This window comes from Acanthochromis polyacanthus, chromosome 8 (assembly GCF_021347895.1).
Source record: "Acanthochromis polyacanthus isolate Apoly-LR-REF ecotype Palm Island chromosome 8, KAUST_Apoly_ChrSc, whole genome shotgun sequence".
In the NCBI taxonomy this organism is placed as follows: Eukaryota; Metazoa; Chordata; class Actinopteri; family Pomacentridae; genus Acanthochromis; species Acanthochromis polyacanthus.
Window position 1 is genome coordinate 2,328,611 of NC_067120.1, and position 21,621 is coordinate 2,350,231.

At 42.8% G+C, this 21,621-nt stretch overlaps 1 protein-coding gene across 2 annotated transcripts in view; it reads left to right on the forward strand.

Moving 5' to 3' along the window:
• Positions 1–21,621, forward strand: part of tspan9a (tetraspanin 9a) — a 180,656-nt gene that overhangs the window by 150,234 nt on the left and 8,801 nt on the right. For both annotated transcript variants that reach the window (XM_022197945.2, XM_022197943.2), the window contains 4 exons: positions 7,980–8,171; positions 12,252–12,326; positions 19,761–19,862; positions 20,158–20,289. In XM_022197945.2, the coding sequence (XP_022053637.1) occupies positions 7,980–8,171; positions 12,252–12,326; positions 19,761–19,862; positions 20,158–20,289 (501 nt within the window). The remainder of the gene's footprint in view (positions 1–7,979; positions 8,172–12,251; positions 12,327–19,760; positions 19,863–20,157; positions 20,290–21,621) is intronic.

Consider the following 21,621-nt stretch of genomic DNA (forward strand, 5'->3'; position numbering starts at 1 on the left):
TGTGCTCTCCTACTCGTTCTCAATGCATAATTGAAGTGCCTTTGGGTTCTCCGGCTGATTGAAGAGCCTTGTTGGGGATGGTAGAGATCTAACGGCGAAATTAGTCAGGGATGTCTAATAGCGTTTCTTTTGCCATTATCCTGGCTTTCTTTTCTTTTTGTGTCTCGTCATCTGAGGGTAGAGGCTGCTGTCAGGTGTGAAAGAGTGTGGATGTGTCAGCGCAGACAGCAGGGAAAGCTCTGGACAGGCAGAGAAAGGCTTGTCTGTCTTTAATCCTTCCTGGCGCGATTGATTTAGAGTCACTTTGCAGTGAATGGGCCTTTCAGCTCTTCTCGGGCAGATAGACAGGGAGGGAGGGAGACATGGTAAGCCCTGCATCATTGATAGGTCCATCGCTGAAGACCCCTAAACAGGGCAATGCAGGCACAGACTCCAGAGTGCAGCTGAGGCATCCAACCACAACCACAGCATTGCACCATTCTGGATGCTCTGCCAAGCATGTGATGAATAGTCAGAACTCTTCATCTACGAAAACATATCAGCACAGAATTGAACAGACAAGTGATTTCGTCTTTACCCAGAATGCCCGGACTGATACTGAATGTCAGTCTGGATGTGTACACGATACGTACTTGACCTTATGAAAGCTCAGTTGTCTCCGAATTTAAGTGTCCGTGTTCGTACAAAGCATCATGTTATCAGCCGCTCGGTCGGGCAGCGTGATTCTTCAGATAATCACTCGTGTTGTGTGAATCTGACAGCACTCCACTGGGTGAATGAAAATTCAACCACAAAGATATAGCTTTTTAATCTTGCGTCACACATCTGTCAGGGCCTTTTTGAATCCATGCAGTGTTTATTGAGTGCCTGAAAGTACCTCAGACACCATCGCCGACCCTGTGAATGATTTACTTGTTATACAACACACATTGGCTGTACACTATCCGCTGGGGAATGGCCATGATGCCCCTAGGACGCCTGGGGAGACAAGAGATGGGGATTTTTACAGGAAAGCTGCACATAGCCAACAGCCAAGCCTGCTGCTTCAGCGGGAGATGTGTAAAATATAGGGACGTATGGTGAAACGCGTGGGTCTCTGAGTGTTTTTGTTCGTAAATGCATTTTTTGAAGCAAATTCACTTGCCCCGAGTGTTGTATCCGTCTTGATATTTTTTACGAGGTTAACTTAAAAGCCCCATCTGGGGAAAATCAAGTTTTCTTTTTACCTTGTTGACATGTCCACACGGTGTGTTTTTTATGTGCTGGAAGGCATATCAGGAGTGGAATAAGCAACCACCGCCATGGCGAGCATTTCTGTGTTGAACTGCAGTGCACCAAGAACAGCAGAACGTATCAGCATATCTCAGTCAGCGTACTGGAAAACATTATTTTACAGAACATAACAGAAAAAGATGCTTGGGGTAATTTAGAAGGAGTGTGATCATGTAGTTTATCCACCAGAGTGACTCTATTGTTGACATACTTTGTCTGTAGCGCATGTAGCAGAGAATGTGTCACAGTTGAGCAGACAGTGTTGGAGAGTCATGCTTTGTCCTAACGGTAATCATTTGCTGACTATAGTTTGTAAAGTGCATTGTTGGGAAATGAATCAACAGTGACCCCATCGTTTTCCCTGTCAACTCTAACATATTATATAAAAACCACCTGATATATAGACATTTAAATTTTGTATTACCATAAATGGCCATTAGCCCCCAAAACCCTAGCACTTGTTGGTCTCAGAAACAGCAATTCAGACAGCCAGTGTTTTGTATGTAACAAACTAAAAGAACCAGTCTTGTCAGCTTGCAGGGTGGGACTTTCCGTACCATTATTCTTCAGAATTGGTTCCCAAATATGTATGGTTGATTTACTCCTGTATTACAACTTGCCCTTGTGTAGTGCAGAAAAGTTTTGCAGTATTAGAGCGGCGGTGAATGGTGAGTGCAGAGAGAGGCAGGGACTCCTTTTATTTATGCATTCTACAGGGAGCAATGATGTAGAGCTGCATCAAGCCATTTTCAGCTGGAAAGGGATTATTTTCCCGGAAAACACTTGAAAATATGTACCTTTATTACACAGAGATGAGCTTTTAGGGGTTTAATCAACGGTCAGATGGAGATTTTAAGAAGAAACTGATTTCGGCTACAGTCAATAAGAAAACTCCACAGAGTCTCCTTTTATTACTTTGTAGACTTGAAAAGTTTTTAGCTTTCTCCTTGGCTTTAAAAGCACTTTCTGTTTGGATGCATGGCGTGTTACCAACATTTTCATTTGGTCAGTAGCAGTTTAGCTGAAATGAAGATGTTTTTCTTCATTAGAGAAATGTTTGTATTCGCCTCCGACTGCCAGCAGCTAGTGTCAAAAGTCAAAGTGAGGTTACTGTTATTGACAGAGAAGCCGCTTTTAATGCTCTGTTTGTATAAATGCAGCTCACCGCTTTCTGTGGAGTGAGGCTGAACTTTAACCCTCACAACCCAAAGCAGTTTGTAGGCGTTTTTTTTCGCCCCTGTCACTTTTTGACTGGCTGATGGCCCATTATTTACCAAGTCCTGTACCTAAAAACAGCCCAGTCGTGTGCAGTTTGTCACTTTTATAAGGCAATCAATACATAAAATAAAAAGAAAGTTGAATACCGTTGACTGTTTTTTTGTTTTTACAAAAACTGAAAAAAAATGCAACCAACATGTACAACAGTTTTCCAAGTTCCAACAAATGTTATCAATATTGGAAAAAAAGAGGTTGTATTTGCTATAGATATTTTACTATTTAAATGTTCTTTTTACATGCTCTGCATAAACGTAGTCTACAATCCAGCCTAAGTCAGCTGAACAGTCCCGGTATTTTGGTCAAAGGACTGTTGCTTGCAGCTGAGTCACTAACAGCTTCTTATTTGCGATGAGGACTGGAGAATTTGTTGTTTTGTACCGAATCTGATTAGTGAAACTGCTTTATTTTTGTCTGAATATTATACGGTTTGGATGGAATAGCATGACTGCAGAGTTAGACTTGATTAAGTTTCAGAGAAAATGGGATTAAATCATTTCACCACTTCTGCTAATAATAGTAAAAGACCTAAAAAAAAAACCCACACAAATTAACTTCAGTTTTGTCTAGAAGACCAGGGTGAGTCAGAGAATAAATCAGGATCATGAAGGTGCTGCCCTCAAATCTGCAGCAACGTTATGGACCTCTGAGGAATGTTTCAAGTACCTTGTTGAATTTGTGCCACAAAAAATTATGGCAGTTCTGAAGGAAGAGGCTGGTTGAAGTCAGTAACAGCGCGGTGTAGCTAATAACGCGGCTGCTGAGTGTTTATGGAAACATGAATCACTGGATCACATGGTGAAAATTGAAAAAAAATCTCCTTTTCGCTGCGGTAAATATCCTCTCACTTTATTTCAGTGCAAAATCAATGGCGACCAAAGTAGAAGATTTTGTGTGCGGCGTGAAAAAAATGTTTTTCTCCACCTAGTGAACGGACAGGGTGGAGCTGCAGTAAAGGGTAGCGGAGGATTGTAAAGCGATAAAGTGTCTCCATCCTGAGCGATGCGGTCAGGCTGGCATTTCCACCCGTTTAGTGGTTTATTGTGCTGTAATGGTTGAAGTGCTTCCTAATTACTTAAACAAAAGGCTAGTCTTCAGTACGGCGAAGCAAACATCTATATAGTGGTGCGTCTGTGTGAAAGACGACTTCTTTGTTGAGCGGTTATTTACTTTCAGCTGTGAAGCCCAGTAAACTGAATTAAGAGGCTTCAACACACACACACACACACACACACACACACACACACACACACACACACACACACACACACACACACACACACACACACACACACACACACAGATGCTGATTGCTTGCTGAAACTTCATGAACTCATTCACTGGGGCCATTGAGCTCTTGTGATGAGAGCAGTCATAGAAAATAGCAGTAATTTGACAAATGCTGTCATTCTTTATGACAGGACGTGACCTCTCTGGCTGATCAGTCTGCTGAGGTCAGCGGCCCACATGCACGCTCAGACCCCCTTTTCCTCTGGGGGAAGATTGAAACGGGGTCCGGTGTGGGTGGCTTCGTGTCACTGAGCCAGTTACCGCGGCAACTGATAATTCCCCGATCCCGCCACTCAAATGAAGGGTCAGCCGCTGTTTTATTTCCTCCTCTCACTCGACGCCCAGTCACTCCTACACACATCTCACGCGTGTGCTTCCAATCTCCGTGGCGTTAATACACAGTCTTTCTTTCGCCCATTTCATGGCTGACCTCTTTCACACCTCCTTCCTGTTTGGAAAGTTGCTTCACAGTTGCTTCACACACTATGATTGCAATTATTTTTTCACCCGTGAGCTTGTTATAGGGGCCCTAACAGTAGGGCCCCACTCATCCAGCTAGATGGGGTCGCATCTCATGTTCTCCAATTTCCTCCAGCAGAAAGTCACTAGTGCTCTACTCTTCTCTATACTGCCTGCTGCCTGTTTTTTCTTTTCTTGTTTTCGCCACTTCTTCTACAACTGACATTTAGACACCGGACTCCATTCTGTCCTGCAAAAAGAAGTGCTCTCAAAATACTTCCTAACACGTATGAAAAGGGCACATATTCTCTTACACTTTGATTGATTTTCCCTTTTTTTTTTAAAAATCACTCCATATGAAGCTCAATTACACGTGCCCTCATCCCTCCCTCCTGTCAGAAATGCTGTTAACTTTGTGAACTCAATTCAGTGCTAAGAGCAACCGATTTCACGTTCCAGGCTGCAAAGATTTATTTTATTTTTTTCTTCATCATCACAGCTTGAGGATGTACTCCTCTCTCCTGCTTCAAATGTGAAAGTAATCTTCAAACTGAAAAGGAAGCATCTCTTGTGCTGCACGTGAAGCAGCAAAGCATCATCAGGACAAAACAGCAGATTTGTTTCTGAGACAGTTTTCGAGTAAGTGAACAAGAATGACATTTGGAATGAACCTGCGTGTGACTTTCAGTGCTTCATAATGAGTCCAGGGCTTGAAAAGTTGCATAGAGGATGCTGAAAGCAAAGTATAGCCCAGAGCATGTGAGCTGGTTGTTTATATCTACACAAATAATTAATGCAGAATTCCAGTGGGTCAAGTTGAACAGCGTGTTATAGTGACGGTAGATGAGCCGATGGGGACGCCACAAACAAACAGTACCCTGATCTGATGTAAACAGTGGTAATGTTAACAGCGTTGTGGGACATTTGTAACAGATCATGCACGACTCTGCACTTTGATCACATCACTCCAACCACAAATGAATTCAAACTTCATGGTGTCAACTGTTTCCAATTTATTCCTCCGACCCAAATGTTAATCATAACCCTGCAGCATTCGCAGTCCTGATTGATTTAGCAGTGAGTGCCTTCATCATAAGCTTTCTCTGTGACTATTTACAAGCCTCTCCGGCACTTGGGGAGTCCTTGATCCTTCGCAGATGGGATATCAAAAACACAAGCTTCCCACAATTAAAAGCAGATAAGGAGCTCAGCGGAGGGATTCGAGGTCACGCGTATACGTCAGGGTCAGATAACGTCGAGATCAGAGCTTACGCTGGAGGAATCTCCAGTGGCACCGACACAAAAAAGAGGTCTCATGGCGGCGTGTTGTTGTTGTTGTTGTTGTAGTAGTAGTAATAGTGTTAGTAGAAGCAGGCCAGAGATTAGACCGTGCTCCTGGTAGGCTCAGATCAGACAGATTGAGCGGGGGCTGGGTGGTTTCACAGTCACTTAAGAGAGTGACACACTTGGATGAGCTCCCTTCACTGGGCATTAAACACAATTAAGACAAGGCACTGTATCCCTCCCCACCTGGACTCTTTAAACCTCCTAGTGCTTCCCCCGTTGCCGGCACTAAATCCGCTCCATCTATCTGGCCTCTTAGACCTGCTATTCATCCCTTCTCACGCTCTATATAATCTGGCCTTCTGAATCGTCTCGGCTGTGATTCCCGTATATTGGCCGCGTCACATAAGGACATGACCTTTACCAGCGTTTTCAGTTGACGTTTTCAGTCTCCCGTTTTTAATCAGCGGAACCTAAATGGCTCCCAGTGAATACAGTAGCTTCTGAATTATTTAGATCATGAATGATTGAGCACCTATCTCTCCAAGTCCCTCAGGAGTTGTCTTATTCATGACCACTCATTTAATACATGGTGAGAAATCCAGTGTGACTCCACTGTTATCCATACGTGACTAAATAAGTGTCCTCTCTGGAAGGCTGGTGGTCCGTTCGCAGACTTTAACCTTGACAGCAGACTCGGTGTGTTTGAGCACCGACTCCAGAAAATCACACACGGTTAATCTTTGTTGGAATTCGAGCGCTCTCAAACGGGGCTTTTATCTGTTCTGAGTCACTTCCCCACAGCCCCGGTTCTTTCTCTCGGTCTTCATTTTTAATTGGATCGAGTCATTTCTTAGTCCTCGGGAGAAGCGAGCGCATCATTCATCTTGCTGGGTGTGTTTGCTTTGTTGAAGAACTCTCATCCTCGGAGGTCAGCCTGAGCGAAGTCAAGCGTCGCAGCTCAAAGGTCGCAGGTTAATGAGAGGGAGACTGAGCTCATCTGACACTTTAGAGGGGGCCCTCAGTTTATGTATCTACAGATCCTGTAGGACTCATTAGACTTCAGGCATCTATCAGCACCTCATGAGGCTTGCTGCTCATGCACATCATCACCCAACATCACAGCGAGCAACCTTTGAGTTTGAGGCCTTAATAACGTGCTCTAAGCCACTTTCTTTGCCTGCGATGCATTTTAGTCGATCAACACACTTGTGAAATTTGTCAAACTCCAGCTGCACTTGTTTATTATAAGAAGTGCTGAAAGTGTATCATGCTTCCAGTTGTGCTGTTTGACGCTCCAGCTTTGTCGCCTCCTTAAAACTAGCTCTGCGTGTGGTAGATTAATTATTTTGTTGTGAAAAAGAAAAAAAAAAGCCATAGTTTTGAGCAGAACCATATTTTTTCAGAGTGTGTGTGTTTGTTCGCATGCACAGCAGGTTTTGTTGTGTGCGTTGCTGACAGGCATTACAGTGTTCTGGCACAGCGGTGCAAAGATGAGAAAGGAAGAGGAGAGCAGTGTGAATGGAAGGGAAGGAAGAGCGGCGGTGTGATGATTTACCACGGTCCCGTTCCATATTTTACCTCATTTTGGATTTTTTTTATTCATGGCAAGATTGCCCTGGGTTTTTCATTCTATTAGGTGTTCGCAAAAAATGTCACCACTTAGCTCCGAGTCTATATTTCACCAAGTGGTGTGCACGCCGCCTGGCTCTTATCCTTGATGGATGGACCAACACATCAGCAGGCGGGACTCTCCGCTCCGCCAATCAGAGCCTTCCATAAACACTTTCTTGCCTTAATGGACTCAGATTGCAGACCTCACACACATCAGCAGGAAGCTGGCAGGGTGACAGGGTGAGATGAGGGAACTGCTCCCTCTAGGTGGAGTTCAGCTCTACTACAGGTGCTTCTAGAGAGCTTGGAAGTTTTCATTTTAGGGGCTGGCAGTAATTACACGTCTGTTTGTTCTGGATTTAGTGTAATCAGCTCAAACGTGCAAAACCAGCGCGGCCCAAGTCCAATTTTTTTTGCTCTAATCTCTCGCAGAGCTGTTATTGGCTTATCATAGTTGTAATTGGTGTAAACCCTCTTGTTTTTTCAGCAGTGTTTGGTAATGTGTGATTGCGTGGGCTATTCCTCATGCGCCCAGGGGGAAACTGAGACTGTTGCGTTGGGCTTTTTGAGCTCGGATTTGTTTTTAATTTAAAGCTAACCTTGCTCTGTGGATTACTATATTGTTCAGGAGGTCTGTCACTAGAACTGAAACGGCCGGGGGAGAGCTAAAAAAAAAAGAGGAATTTGGTTGTTAAAAATTTCTGCAGCGCATCCCTGAGAAGATAGCGACTTATCTGCTGTTTGTTTTCTCACCTTGTCGTCTGTCTTATCTCTTTTCCTTGCAGTTATGCGGCTGTGGGCTGCTCGGCGTGGGCATCTGGCTCTCTGTGTCTCAGGGCAGCTTCGCCACCTTCTCACCCTCATTCCCTTCACTGTCAGCTGCCAACATGGTCATCGCCATCGGCGCCATCGTCATGGTAACAGGCTTTCTTGGTTGCCTGGGTGCCATCAAGGAGAACAAGTGCCTGCTTCTGAGCGTGAGTTAAATCAAGATACCTGCACCGCACTCTGTAATAAACAGGACACACATAGATAACTCTAAATGCACACACTCTTCTATTTCTTTTTCCTCACATCCCCGTATATCGTTCATGGAGGTATTGGCTGGAATGAATCGTAGAGACAGCCTCGCACATTGAGAAGTTCGGGCACTTCGGGCGAAGTTACATATTTTATTGATTTTTGAAATGAACAGAAGTAAATGCAACCCTGCAGCAAACAGACAGTAAAAATGAGGAGCTCTTCAAATCTTAATACAGCGTTACTTTTTTATATCACAAACTTAAAAAAATAGAAAGAAAACAAACTAATCATGGCAGTGTGCCAAAATTTGGGCAACCTGGCAAGTCAGTACTCAGAAACCCAACACTTTTTACACACAGCTAAGAGTCTTTTTGCTTCTTCACTCGCTCTCCCATGCAGATTACTTCCAGTTAGATTGCAAACACAGCATGCAGTTTAAGATCTACCCACAGATTGTCGGTGATGTGACTGTGAGGGCTGTTCTCAAAGATCATAAAATAAAAAGTAAGAGTACATTAACATTTGAAAAACTGCTCATTTTTAACAGCTGTTTGTAGCAGGGGTTATATGTACTTATTTTTACTTCAAGAAAACCCTTTAAAAAAGCACAAATATTTGCATACAGTTACTAGTGCGCCAAGATTTGCTGGTCACAAGCCAGCAGGAGCTCACCAGCGGAAAGGCAGAGTGGAGTAGCTCAGATTGTGTCAAACTTCTGGGACTTAGAAAGGAAAAAATAGAGCTTTCTGCAAATTAGCACCAATGCATGCACGTCATTTCCACCGCTGCGGTCATGGTTTACTGAAAGGGCTTTCGTCAGGAGACCTTTTGTGTAAAATACGTGGTTGGACTGTGGTACATATGCACATAGCGCACTTGATATTTTTGCGCTCAATAATTGAGAATGTTCTGTTATTCATTACAAAGACATTTCCGCCTTGACGGTGCGCAGTTTGCCCAAAGTTGTGCAAGTGTTTTATCTTAAGCACAAGTTAATTATGAAAGTTCACCCACCAGAATGAGGTTTAGAAAAAAAATGGGTGGAAAAAAAAAAACTTTCATGTATAGAAACTTTAAATGAGAACTGGAGCTGGGGCTCTGAGTACTTAACATCACAAACAGCTCAATCCCTTGAAGCTCTTGCATCAGTCAAAAGCCCCACCAAATCCTCAGTGTTAGACATGGCTTCCTTCACCTGCCTAACAACTGTGAAGCAAAGAGAGAGGAGAGCAGACGGAGAGTGGAGGGAGGGTGAGAGAAGACGGATGAAATGAGGAAAAGAAAACTTAATGGGAAATATTAAAGTCCTGATGTTCCTCATTAAGTCTCTTGCCACATCTGTGTGTGACGGCGTTTCGTATTCGTGGTAATTCTGTTCGGTGTCTGCTAATCGCCGTCGTGTTTTCTCAGTCTGTCTGTCCAGCCGAGCACACGCCAAGTCGGATCGGTGGGGAGGGTTGAGGGGCTTTCAGGACGTGGAAACATCAGAGTGGGTTTAGATCTCCTGGAGTGAACAGATCTGAGCGTTTACCTTGACATATTATCTCTGAAGTTACTCTGCAGACGGCTCTCTTTGGATTAGAAATATTCAAAGCCCAGACATCCTCTGCTGTAAATTTTCAGTCTGTCTTTTTTGTTGCCAAAAATTGTTTACCAAGACAAATTCCTTTTAGAAAAAAAAAGAAACAAAGCGTGTAAGAAGAGGCAGAAATATCTGGCTGAAATTTCAACTCTTTAAAAACCTTGAAAGCATGAATTTCAAGTAAATGACAACATGCAGCTGAATATGCATGTGAACGCACAGATTCACATTCCCATCAAAGCACCATCAATTTACTGTTCCTTTGGCTTCCAGCTGCAGGAAAGTGTGACAAGCCGACAGCGAAAGCACGACAGTGATACACTAAACTGGCAACCCAGATTCTCTGCCAACAACAATAGCTTTTTCACGTAGGCCTTGACATAAATAAGAGCCTACCCCCTTCCTTCCCAAATGAGTTTGGAATTAATGGGGTTTTCTAAAATCTCGGTTAAAGTGGCTCCTCCCATGCTGCGTGGAAGAGCTTGGTAAATATCAAGCCGGAGCGGAGTCAAGTAGAGAGCGGAGAATAGCAGATGAGATGCAGGGCTGTGTCGGAAATTAATCTTAGGAGGCATTAAACCGTCTTTTCCTCCTCTCCCACATTCCCAAGCTTTGATTCTTCCTTTTCTCTCCTCCCTTTTCCTCCATCACTCCCACCTCTTTTTATGTCTCTTTTTCCATCCTTTCTTCTTCTCTTGTATGGAGTCATAGGAGTGCCAAATCAAAATATAAATAAATAAATAAATAAATGTGGAAATATAAAGAGAAATAAATAAATAAATGTGGAAATATAAAGAGAAGTAAATAAATAAATAAATAAATAAAAAGGAAAATTTTATCTTTGCTTTTACCTTTTCTGTTTTTTCCTTTTATTTATTTATTTATTTCTCTTTATATTTCCACATTTATTTATTTATTTCTCTTTATATTTCCACATTTATTTATTTATTTATTTATTTCTCTTTATATTTCCACATTTATATATTTATTTATTTATTTATTTATATTTTGATTTGGCACTCCTATTACTCCATACTCTTGGAGTCTGTTGCTTTTTTTTTTATTCCTGAGAAATCTGGATTTCTGTGTAGTCTGCACCCGAACCTGGAAAAAATAGTTTAACATGATGGGAAATTCACTTGTTTTTTGCTGAGAGTAAGATAGCCGCTAGCTCAGCTTTGTACAAATTCAACAAAACCAATGTTTCGCCAGCTGATCATCCCTAACGAACAGGATTTATCTTATTTGTTTAAATGCTCGGGCAGCTCCTTGGACATGTGAAGTCTTGATGTCACAGTTGGTGAGGAGGCTCTGCTGGGTCTCATCACTCTTGAAGACAAATGATCTTTTTCACACTTTTGTTTTTGCACAGATTAAACAAAACCAGTTAGAGTGTGCTGATTAATGGGACAGAAGAGATGCTGGTAGGCAGATTTTGTTGTGTTCCAACAGAGCCATGCTTTCTGGTTCCTCCTGTTTTCTCTGCTGGTAGCTTTCCTCATCTATCCCTTGGTAAGAAAGCAAGCGTGTTTCCCAAAATGTCAAATTACTGCTTCCGACTAAGTAGGGGTCGACCAATTACCGTTCTGGCCAATTAGTGGAGCTGATATTCAGCTTTTTTTGAAGTGATTTCACATAAATTCGTTTAAAAATGTGCTGCTTTAGCTCTGATGAAGTCGACTCCGTCTTAAATGCAGCCACTCCTCTGTGGTCTGTTTGATTGATTATATGGCAGAAGTTATAGCAACCAGCATTAAAGGATAAATGTTTCAAAGTTCTCTTTCAATTAAACATAAAATAAATGTTAAACATGAAAAAGCAAAAGCAGCGCGAGCTGTATTTTTATTGCAAATATATTGAAGTTTAGATAAGATCAGACTTTATTAATCCTAAAAGAGTTGTTTTAATCTGACACTTAAGTTGTAAAGTAATATCATACGATAGTGAGGTATTGCATGTGAAATTGGAATATTGCACATGAAAAATTGGATATTGCATTGACATGTTGCACATAGAAATGAAATATTGCACATGTAATTCAAATATTGCATTTGGAATTGAAATTGTGTGCATTATAATAGAATAGAGCACATGGGCTCCAAAAAATTTTGGCTATCAGTCTTAGTCAGGTTTACGAATAACCGCTGTTGGCTGTGATGAAACCATGCTGGTCACGTTATACTTTATGTACAAGTACAGAAGGAATCACACTGTTGCCCATTACATTCGGTGTTAGAGTATAAATCAACCGCGCTACAAATCACAGATGCAAAGTTTATTATGAAAGCTGACATGTATATAATAAACAGTCATGTTGTGGCTGTTTGCCGCTCGTACACAAATAGCTGCAACACAGGCCGAGACTCTCAGATTTATACTGAATCATAGAACAGATTTACAACACTGCCAGAGCAACTGTTAACACAAGACTCTCCCTGCTTCTCTCCGACAGTTCTTCATTGTCCTGCTGATAATTCTCCTGGCAGAGCTGATATTGCTCATCCTCTTCTTTGTGTACTCAGATAAGGTAAGTTGATTTTCTGTTCAGTCAAAGTGTACGTCTTTTATAGTTGCAATCCGGTAGCTAACATTTCCCTAATGCAGTCTAACAGCGGTCCATGACTTGTCAGTAATATAGATGCACAATGCCGAGGCTGTTAAGCAGTTTGAAAAGGCCAACCTTGGAAAAGTTTGTGTCTTAAAGTTTTCCACACACACATGGCACCAGGTGCACATCCAGAAAGCAATAAAATGTGTTAGTGTGATAAACATATCCATGTTGCGGTTGTTTCCGGGGGTCAGAGTTCCCTCTGGGGGCTTGAATGTCTTCAATCTACCGCTAACACTGCAGTCAAAGGTTAGGCCACAAATGCAGCCCAATCCCCACCAGTTGGCTCCCTGTAATTAGTCCTGAGCACATTTCCCATGACCCCCCAGGTCAGGTGAATATCTACGGGGTGACAACAGATGACGATATGTAAAGCTGGGGATATTATTTACATCCATGAGCAGACCGGAATCCTCACCATATTTAATTTAACTGCGCAAATGTTTCATCCCGAAGACGACAAGTGTTGGGTGCAGGACGAGCAACGAAGACTTCTGTGTGTTTTCAAGGACACGCCGTTGATAGATCTGTCTATTTATACATTCAAAGTCTCGGTGGCACACGGCTCCCGGGACAGCGGCTAATTCTCCCGCTTTGTTCTGAGGTTATTGCTCAAACTTAGTCTCTCAGGCAGATAAAGAAATTCATTTAGCAGCCAATCCATTCTCAGATTTGGATCAGGTCTCTCAGGCACACCCTGTCAGGAGTAAATATGTCTGTTGCCTTATCACCAAAATATTACCAGCTTAACTTTGAGGGGAAAAAAGAGAAGAAGGGAAAAAAAGAAGCCCTCCAAACCCTGATCCCTCCAGTGGAATTTAAATAGCGAGCCTCTTGGCTTCACAGCAGTGCTTTCCCATCACCTGTGAAGTCAGGGAAAGATAGCAAAGTCGGGCTGAGGATTTCCTAAATGAGAAATCAAATGAGTCTGCATTAGTGGAGGATCGGCCGAGAACTCTCCAATTCACGCATCTCATTCACAAGTTCAGCAGTGTTTTGTGTTTGTCCTGTCTTGCCAAATTACAGTGTGATTATCTTGGCCCAGACCTAATGGGATGTGAAGCCGTGATGATGCAGATCGCTGCCAAATATTTCCCCTTATTGGTCTTCAGATGTCATTGGAACGGAAGACCGATGCGGCAAATTATACGTTACTGGAGGTGGCATTTTCAGACGAGACAAAGTTAAGTAGAGCATGTGGCGCTGCTATTCAAACAGCGTTATATGTTAAAGATTGTTGGGTTTGGATGAAGGACAATTGATGTCTATCACACTAGAGCTGCAGATACAGCTTTCTGGTTTTTCCTCTGCTCTTGATTTGCCTCCCTCCAGTGAGATTTAGCATGCTGTGTGAGGCTCTCCTCATCCTCTGCTACAGGCTGTGATCAGAGGAATCACTAATTCACTTCTCCTATTTGATCTCCTAATCACAAGGCATTTATTAACAAGTATGGAAGACATACAGTGGTTGGCAGCTTTTAAGCGTGTATCGACAGAGGCCTGCAAAACACATTTTTTGGTTTTTCAAATGGGTCATAACTAAGTCATGACAAACGACTTGTGTGAACCGTGATCCTTCAGGGTGACACGACGTCGGCGAGATGTGGGGAAGATCCGAACATGCGGTATCTAGTTTTGCTGCAGGAACACATTTCTTCACCGCTTCTGTTTAGTCGTCCTGTCTGCCTTCTTTTATTTCTGCATTTCCACCAGTTTAATCCTGCTTAAGAGGCACTGCTCTTTCTTAATGGAGAATTTCTCTCCCGTCTTCCTCGCCCCAGCAGTCTTGCCCGCAGGTATGGCTTAAGCGTGGGTACTCCCTCTTTCCTTTCCACAGCCCAGTGGTGTTAAGCTCTCTGATTAAATGCCATGTAGAGGCCGTAGTATAATAAAGGCTGGCCCTGCAGTTAGCAACCAGCTGACTACAGCAGATGGCTGGGCCACAAACCAGATTACAGCCATCCGTCTTTAACGCTGTGACCTCATTGTGCCTGCGTCGACCCAACACGCTGAGCTGAACACCGGTGAAGGTTTATTAGCTCGGAATGAGGAAGCAGAACCTGGAGAGCAGAGACAGGAAGCAGCAGAGCATGTGCACATAAAGGGATGCGGGGGGAAGGAGAGGAAAGAAAACGCAGGAGGCGCAGAAAGTACGGAAGGAAAGCAGGTGGACGGAAGTGAGAGGAAAAAAGGAAAATGAGATATCAAAGCGGGCGGTGGCGAGGAAGATGAATGTGTTATGTGTAAAGGTGTTGAAATACATAAAAATAGTCTGAAGAGAGGACAAAAGAGCAGAAAAGTGAGATGAAGTGTCACTGTAAAGTTGTAAAAGGGGAGTCAGGAGAAAGGCAGTGATGTTGTGGAGGAGGAGGGAAGGTCTGTCATGTGAAGGGCTGGTTTAGGGGACAGGGAAGGCTGCAGATCATTCCCCATTCATCTTACTAACAACCCAACAAACTGGCTTCCCGTCTAGCTATGTGTAGCATTTGTGTAAAGGCAGAATTGTGTTCCATCCCTGACCATGCATTATTTTTCAGGCCAATTACAGAGGAGTGGGGGGGTCTTCCCCTGGCTCTGTCCAGTGTCCTGTCCTCAGGCTGCCCAACACAGACTTGTAGAGTAACTGAGGGAATTAAGTGTCCTGTTTAATGATGTGCTGCTGGGGACCTCTGGCTCTGATGCTGTTTGTCTCCCACATCATTTATTACACTTCCAGGGCAGTCTCGTTCAAAGCTGTGCAACGAGAGCAACAGTAAAATATTGTTATCGCTTGTTAGAGTCCGAAAAGTCAAAGGATTTGACAATTAAAGCCAGTGTGCTCAGAAAGTCCGATAATGATCATGTAAGGGAGGAAAAGAGCTCTAATCACGTTGCAGCAGAGGGAACTCATTACACGTCAAAGAGTAAAAGTCAGATTGTTTCTCTTGGTGAGTGTAATAATGGAAGACGGGGTCTGTTTGGTGTTCGGTTATGAGGCAACACACTTTCAGCTGACAAACAATGCTTCTGTGATCCAGTAGCACAGAAAAACTTCATTCCATTCACAAAACCAGTCTAATCAGTGGCATTTCTATTGTGCAGCTTTGAATAAATCATATTTAAGTGAGTGGCACTTTTTTATAGCAAACAAAGCGAGGATTGGCGTCCTTGTGCAGTTGTACTTTTGTCATGATTAGAGTTTGTTTTAATGGTGATGAAAAGTAATGTTCCCTAATTCATTCGGTATCAGTGAGGATCAAAAGAAACTTGAAAATGCAGCCGCACGGATGTCAGGCTAAAGCCGTACGAACAAGCCATCGTTTTTCTAGTAAAACCTGTACCGCAGTTTCACATGAACTGTCCTGGGAATCCGTTAGTTTTCAGAGAACAGCTGTTTCCTGCATTGTGTTTCAATATGTATGTGTCAAGAATCTTCCCAAGTATTCCAGGAGGATGGAGGTAAAGGAATCAATATTGGCATCTTAACAATGGATCACATGACTACAGATGGTGTAATGCTGAAGGTGTCATTCAAAGGGACAAATCCACAGAGAATTATGGCCCGTTTCTGCTCAGCTCCACGCAGCATCGTATGGTTAGAAACTGTTTTGGTAAGCCAGCATTATTATCCCCCACCTTCACGAAGTGGAAAAGGGGCATATAGGTTTGGCCTCCGTCCGTCCGTCCGTCCGAGATGAGGGGGACAGCTTCTCTCGGAAACTATTACAGCTAGGATTACGAAATTTAGTGTGTAGCTTCACACCATGGACACCTTGATCAAGTTCAAAAATTAGACCTGTGCGATAATATTTAACAGAGTTATGGCCCTTTATCACTATCTTGGATATAGACTCATAGACATCACATGTGACGGGGGATATTGATGACCATGTCGTCTTGTTTTGGTTCATTCAAGACATTGTTTGTAGCTGCAGCAGGTAAATGTAACCCTGATGAAGCTGATGATCACAGTGGAGCAACTTAAGAATCAGACGCTGCCTTCAGGAGTTAAATAAAACAAGAGCTAAAAGAGCAAATGTTGGACTAACTTTTGCTGAGTGACCGAAAATAAAACTTCAAATAAATGTGTGATGTTGCTTCATATCTGCTGGATGTGTAAATTAGCGCCTTTATTGTAACATATGCAGCATTTTCACTTGAAAATGTTGTGTTCAAAGCTTTTTCCAAGCTTTCTTCTGCCCGAACAGTAAAGATACTGTAGGTTTGAAGAAATTACAGGTGAAAAGACGACGCTCTTTACCAAAGCCTTCCTTATTCTTCAGGACTGTTTGCCAAGCTCTGGTCTCCAGCGCAGAAAATACCAGACTCCTAAAAACTTCAGGGTTTTGTGGAGTATGTACCATTACCTTAGCCCATCTGTGAAACCTTTTATCACAGATGGTCGCTCTTTTTTTCTTTTAGTTGTTCTCTGAGTGGTTGTATGTTTTCTGAACCACCTGCATGGTACACTGACTGCTGCTTTGTTTATGTTTAGTTTTGTTTTAGTTGACTGTGATTCATTTAGAATTAAACACCAGCATCCTAATTGTTCAAAGTGATAAATAAATGCTGGATAAATGCAAATAAAACTCCCACAATTGAACTGCTCTTCAGTGCACCCATTGTACCACCGACTGCCAATAAGCAGCGCTCGCTTGCGTTGTGTGACCGGCTGTAAATCCTCCTCACCATCCGCCAGCCAGCCTGCTGTTAGCTTGTTGTTCTCTAAGGCAAAACCTTCAGGAATCTGTCACCTACATGGCACATGTGACCTTTCCTGCCTGACCACTGAGATGTGCTGATTCGTGCCGCATATTCGCCACCGAAACACAGCAGAAAACATCACATCTTTCGCTTTTTTTTAAAAAACTGGGGCAGTCGTCTCTGTCATGGCTGTGTACTCTGGTAATGAGTACTCCGTGTAGTTTTACATCTGCACAGTGACAGGTCTCAGTGTACCTGCTCCCACGGGTGCTACCATGTCACCAGAACTAGGGCCTGATTCTGACAGAAGGGAGTCATAAGTTTCACTTCCTGACTGGATTTCTCTCTGCAGGGATCTGGGAACCGTTTGATAAAGCTGAAACAAACACCTCTTACGCCTTACCGTTTGGCAATTTCCCTATGATGCTCGGTATCATTACAGGGTTTTAAGTGACAGACGGATATTTAGCAGACAATCTACCACCCACTCAATGTTCTGTTTTAGTGACAGAAAACACCCAGCAGTTTGGTTAGAAAGCCTACGCCTTCCTCCGCCCTGTCAGCATGTATATCTGCTTGTCTTTCTCTGTTTTTGTCCATTTCTTCTGCTCAGCGGTGTTTTCCCGGCCGGCCGATCCTGAACCCTTTTAGATTTTCTGTGATGAATGTGCTGTCCTGTACTTCTGAGCGGTGAGGCCGGAGGCAACCAAAGTTTATCTGTGTAATGAGAAGTATGAGCTGCGTCTCAGAGCTTTGTCAATATGCCACACTAGACATATTGCGTTGTCGCCTCGTGGTAGCATTCAGAGAAAACTTGCCAGAAGTTGGGAGCGATCACAGTATGGTCTTGGTCTTATGTTTGTAAAGACTTTCCAGGACCGGCAACATGAGCTTCAGTTAGGAAGTTAGTTTTCCTTATCAAAAAAATAGGCTAATGCAACACAGATGTGTTTTTATCTGCTTCCTTCACAAGGAGAAAATGGGTCAGAGTGTTGCATGATCAAATCCCTGTTTGTTCTGTACTCATTTGTCTGCCTCTCGTTAGCGGTAAATCTGGATCATTAAGTTTCATTTCAGGCTCTAACAAAGACTTCCACGCATGAAACAGAAGATGTACGGAGACTTATTGAAGACTCAGAAGACGATTTTTATTGTAATGGGGGGGGGGGCTGCTCTCTGGTGACTGTGCAAGTGCGAGGAGTCAGTAATGAGCGAGCAACATCACATATAGCCGAGATGGAGAAGAGAAGATAGAAGACAGAAACAAAGCATGAGGCAGAGATTGATGCTGCTCTTCCTCATCTCATTTTCCTGCACAAGGACAGATATGGAGGGGCCAGCAGCCCGAGGTTCAATGCACAGATCCTCCTCTGCATCAGCAAACTTACAGAGCGCAGAGGAAGAACGTGATCTGAAATGATACCAATCTTATTTAGAGGATGTTTTAAATGGGTTTTTCATGATTAAAGATTACTAAGGCATTTTATTGCAAGAAACTTTAATTACTCAGTAAAAATTTGGTTTGATTTTCTAGCTCTACTTCAACAAACAGATTTTGAATGCCTTGCAGCTGAGAAAACAATGATAGAAGCTTTTATTTCCTACCAATTAATTGGTGAACCGCTTAATTTAAAGTCCAATGTAGTTTTCTGCGCATACAGTGCAGTGAACAGAATAGACACTGAGCTACACAAGTCAAGTGTCATTGAAATTCTATTTCTTTTATAACAGCCAGACTGACACTGGCTTCGTTATCTACTTTTTTAACTAAAGAATTCACTGAGCAGCCTGCTGCTAACACTGTTTAGCTGAATGTCAGTCCTCCTCTATGAGGAAAGAAATTGAAGAAGAGCTGAAGGAAGCTTGTTGTGTGAGTAAGTGACAGCAGGCATATGCCGCTTCTCTTATTGTGTGCAGGTTTTTAAAAAATATATATTCCTGGGCAGACTCACAGACTTTTAATGTTACGGCAAATATGTTGTTGTGATTTTACTTGTATCACCCGTGAAGCCGGCGGTGCGCATCATTTTTCCAGTCGTAATTACTGCATATCTGAAGCGCCTCTCAATCTGTCCTGGCAGTTAACAAATCCCCACAGGCATAGCAAACTGCAGGAGAGCTGAAGCTCTGATTTTGTATCTCATTAACACATCCAATGAGATATTAATCTCCATCAGACATGGCAAAACCCTGAGCACATTGTTGGGGTTCAGTCAAGAGGAAAATGATTTGGTGGCGCTGCTCAAGGGCGCGTTGAAGCCGAGCATGAGAAGGAAAGCCACACATGACGTGTCAGATGCGCCGACATCTCGTGAAAGTTCAAGTGACTGTAGCAGAGGTGTTTTTACATGACAAGAAATAAAGGTTAGCTGTAGCTGAGTTGTGTCATTTCTGTTGTTTTCCACTGGTGTTTACATTGTAGTCGTAGCTCCACCTTTCAGATGCCCTCCACTTCACCGTGAACACAAACATTACGATTTACATCTGTGCGAGAAAAGAGACTGTTTGAAAGAAGCAGAATTATGTGAATGCACTTGGGCTTCGACTAGCAGCTCCACCATAAAAACCACATAAAGACTGTAATGAAGGCTCGGATGACTGTTCTTGCACACCCAGTCCCTTTAAACCAAGGTCTCTAACTGAGGTTAATGTTTTCTTTTTCATCTCCAGGTGAGTGAGAATGCTAAGCAGGATCTGAAGGATGGGCTGGCTCTCTACAACTCAGAGAACAACATAGGCCTGCGAAACGCTTGGAACATCATCCAGGCGGAGGTACGGTCCTCACATTGCAATATCAAAAACATTAGCAATGAATGTTTAATTGCAACACTAGCAGTCACACATAAATGCAAAGTTACACTGAAATACTTCAGCTAATGTATTTCCTGGCTTGCAGCTGCAGCATTAATGCGACATTAAAAGTCCAAACTGGTTTGCAGAGGAAGACTTCATTCCATTATTTTAGTCCTTTAAAGCAATGGGACTAATTACAACACTTTTTACATTAAAGTCTGTTTGAGGTCTCTCTGGAAGCATTAGCTAATCTTGTGTCTTGTATCGTTCACAGTGGAAGTGTTGCGGTGTGATAGCGTACACCGACTGGCATGAGGCCCTGAAGGAGAAGGTAGTTCCTGACCGCTGCTGCCAGGAGCATTACCAGAACTGTGGGCGAAACTCCACCAACATGTTCTGGAACAGGGTGAGTGTACATTGGCTGAAATGTAAATGCAAACATGTTTTTTGGGGTTGTGCACACAAAATGATACAACTACAGAAGGATTACTGTACAGGCCTGCAGGGGATTCACCCAAGAGCTTCTGTTTGAAGAGATTTTTCAGCTCATTTTTTTGCTGTAAAGTTAATCAGAGTGCTATGAAGAATCCAAAAAGGGATGCAGAACTTCTAGAAGGACAGAACGCCAACAAAGACACTCCACATCACTACAAAGCGATGCGAAATGACCACAACAAGATGCAAAAAAAAATGACGACAGGCACAAAAAATGACTACTGAGAGATTCAAAACTGCTGCAAAGACAAACAAATGGACTGCCAAAATGAAAACGCAGACTTGACTACTTCAGATTCAGCCGGTGTGTCTAGGAGGTCTTTGTCATGTTGTGCCAATTATCTCAGACTCTGTCCATGGATACTGTGAAGAAAAAATTACTCTCTTTCCTCTTATTGAGGTATTTCCTTGTAGCTGTTAGTGGAAGACATCCCAGAATATCATGCAGGCTGTCAACTGCAACCACCTTAAATCAAGTGGTAGAACTTATAGATCACCTCAAATTATCCTACAGGTTATCAGCTTTGACTCTTGTTCCTATTTGCTTCTCCCAATCCCAGTGGCTCTGAGAAAAGCAGATGCTGTTGGTTGGTCTAGTTGATGTTCTTGAACAGACAAGTTGTCTCCATATTGGGCCGTAAATATGGCATTCCTCCCAACTCCTTATACACCCAAGGTCAAAGAGAATTGGTGCTGGCAATGCTCACATGTATGTGCTGCTTTCTGGTATCACTTCTCCTGACGTCAGTAAACCTTGTGTGAGCCATCCGAGTCCCCGGAGTGTGTCTGCCTCCTCAGTCGTCTCTCCACATCACAGCATTCCCTAACAGATAAAACAGGATTCGATCATCGGCTGCATCCATATGGCTGCACGGCATGCTTGAAGCGTTTAAATATACATGGCTTTAAATTCTAATTGTGTTTCTCTAAGACCACATGTCTGATTTTGTTTTTCATGCTCTCTGATTCACATGAAAACTGTAAAATCGTACACATCTTTTTGGTCCATCTGTTCAGTAGTTGCCAACCCTATATGCACAGCTTTAAAGTTTTCCCATTGTTGCTAAATTCTGATTTCAATGGATTTTTTTCTATTATGCCTAAGACAACAGCGCTTTTCTTTTTCCTCTGAAAAAGAAGAAGCTTGCAGCACAATGTGCACCAATCTCCCCTCCCATTACAACTCTAATCTGCTATTGGTCTGGCATGTGGTTTGTTAGCAGGTCCAAAGTAGAGGATTAAA